This window comes from Mus caroli, chromosome 9, assembly GCF_900094665.2.
Source record: "Mus caroli chromosome 9, CAROLI_EIJ_v1.1, whole genome shotgun sequence".
Classification (NCBI taxonomy): Eukaryota; Metazoa; Chordata; class Mammalia; order Rodentia; family Muridae; genus Mus; species Mus caroli.
In genome coordinates this window covers 68,687,890-68,690,164 of record NC_034578.1, presented here as the reverse complement: position 1 = coordinate 68,690,164, position 2,275 = coordinate 68,687,890, and the positions used below count along the sequence as shown (strand labels likewise).

Genomic DNA, 2,275 nt, shown 5'->3' with positions numbered 1-2,275 from the left:
TGAACTCAGAAATCCGCCTGCCTCTGCCTCCCAAGTGCTGGGATTAAAGGCATGTGCCATCATGCCCACACCGTTCCCCCCCTTTTTAAATGAAGTCTTAGCCCAGGGTGGCCTCAAAGTTGTATGACCTTGAACTCTTTGTTCTCTTGTTTTCACCTCCCCAGTGAAGGGATTATAGGTGTGCACCACCATGCCTGGTTTATGTAGTACTAAGGATCAAACCCAGGGCCTGGTGTACGCTCTGCCAACTGAACCACATTCCCGGGCCCTCAAATTCTCTCCTTAAGAATTTATTCTACAGATAAGCTCCTGCACATGCAAAATGACTCATGGATGAACTATTTTTTTAAGATCATTTGTAAAAGTTTTTAAAAGATGGATATTGAAATACATACCAAGAAAAAAAAGTATGTTTTTTCTCTTCTGGCAGTACTTCATTGACTATGCAAGCTCCCTGGCCCCAGATGTTGGTTTGTATTCTATAGTTTTACTGTAAATATTACTTAAGTAGATATGGCTGCTCTCAGAAGATTTCCCCCTCACTGGAGCCTGTGGGGTGTAGACTGGTTTGGAGTGACTGTTTTTCTCTCTCCAGGTGTCCCATGCTCAGCAGGACTATCTAGACAGTCACATCCAAGCCCAGGCATCGGCCCTGGATAGCTTCAATGCCATGAACGCGGCGTTGGCATCGGACTCTGTTGGCTTACAGGTACCGCTCTGCTTCTCCTTAGTTGGGAGTTTTCTCTTACAAGGCAGCCAGGCTTAACCAGGAGTGGGGCCCATTTGTAGAAAAGTCACAGAATACCCTGTGATCTGTCATGGTCCTTTAAGCACAGCCACAGTAAAGACAGTTTCTGGAAGGTGGGTAGAAAATTGGAGGAAATGTTTCCAGCTGAGCCTCTATCAGGTACCCATGAGCCTCTGTCAGGTGCCCATGAGCCTCTGTCAGGTACCCATGAGCCTCTGTTGGGTGCCCATGAGCCTCTGTTGGGTGCCCATGAGCCTCTGTTAGGTACCCATGCCAGTGGGGTTTTAGGCTCAGCTCCAGGATGGAGATGTCTCCTGTTCTCTTGATCCTCAGTGTGTGTGTCTACACAACACATCAACTACCTTCTCCTTGTCGCTCTGGTGCTTCAGGAAGTCCCACTTGGTTACAGAAAGGACATATTTATCCAAAGAAAGGATGTAACCTTTCACAAGAAGGAGCTCTCACAGCAAGCACATTTTCTTGATTTAGAAATGATTTTACATTGGAAAGAATCATGTGTTCCAGAGAATGAAGACATTTTTAGTAGACACACATTCTCAATTAAGACACACTGCCAGAGATTGGCTCTGAGCTATCCTTTCAATCTTTATGCTTCTAATGACATGGTCCCCTGACCAGCATGCAAGTTCATCTGAAGATGTTCAAAGCAAGCCTCTGGTTTCAGTTTTCAAATACACAAACAATCGTTTCTGCCATCCTCCGGGTTTATTTGGCTTATCTTTTTATATCCTCTTTAAAATTCAGCCCACTCATTTATAATCCTTTCTGGTCCTATGTAAATAGTTTTGTGGATAAGCAAACAGACCCCCATACTGGGCTCCTCCATTTCCCATAGAACTTAGTATTATTCATCAGCCACAGCTGATAGAGCCCCAGCGGCAACAAAGCTTGGTTGGCTTCCAGCGATGGGTGGGACAGGGCTGTGTTTGGGTTTGTCTGGGATGCCCATTTCTGGTTGGGCCACTGTCCCATGCTTTTCCTGGCTCCCTTTTGTATATGCCAGCTTCCCCCTGGCCTTGGGCCAAGTCCCTGGTTTATTCAGGAGCCCTTTGTTCCCTTCCTCGTATCATGAAGGGGACTTGCCGAGGCTCTCTTTCCCTCCCTCTTAGGTACCATTTCGCTCGCAGCCTACAGAGAGGGCTTTGCCAACCTGAGTTCAGACCTGCTGGTGTCTGCACTGTGTCTCTGAATTCTCTTCCCAGAAAAACAGTTTTTTTTTTTTTTAAGGCAAATTCTTCTCATGTGCCATTTAGTTGACAATCTAAGTACTTACCTCCTTTAGGTTTCTTATTAGAGCAGTTTTAGCCCTAACCCAAGGATCCATAGTCTCTTAGTTCCAAGCTACAAAAAACAGGGCCGTGCAACTAGAAGATTATCCATTGGCCATATCTGAAGGTCATTGGCTGAAGGTCATTGGTGCAAGATCACAGCCCCCTGCCACCCTTCCCTTCTACTTGGTTGTTATTATTGACAGAGACCAGACTCTTGGCTTTCTTTCTTTCTTTT

General features: G+C 45.8%; 1 protein-coding gene across 2 annotated transcripts in view; it reads left to right on the top strand.

The window, feature by feature from the left end:
* The window catches only part of Myzap (myocardial zonula adherens protein), an 88,690-nt gene that overhangs the window by 32,681 nt on the left and 53,734 nt on the right, over window positions 1-2,275 (top strand). For both annotated transcript variants that reach the window (XM_021171902.2, XM_029481481.1), the window contains one exon: window positions 596-709. In XM_021171902.2, the coding sequence (XP_021027561.1) occupies window positions 596-709 (114 nt within the window). The remainder of the gene's footprint in view (window positions 1-595; window positions 710-2,275) is intronic.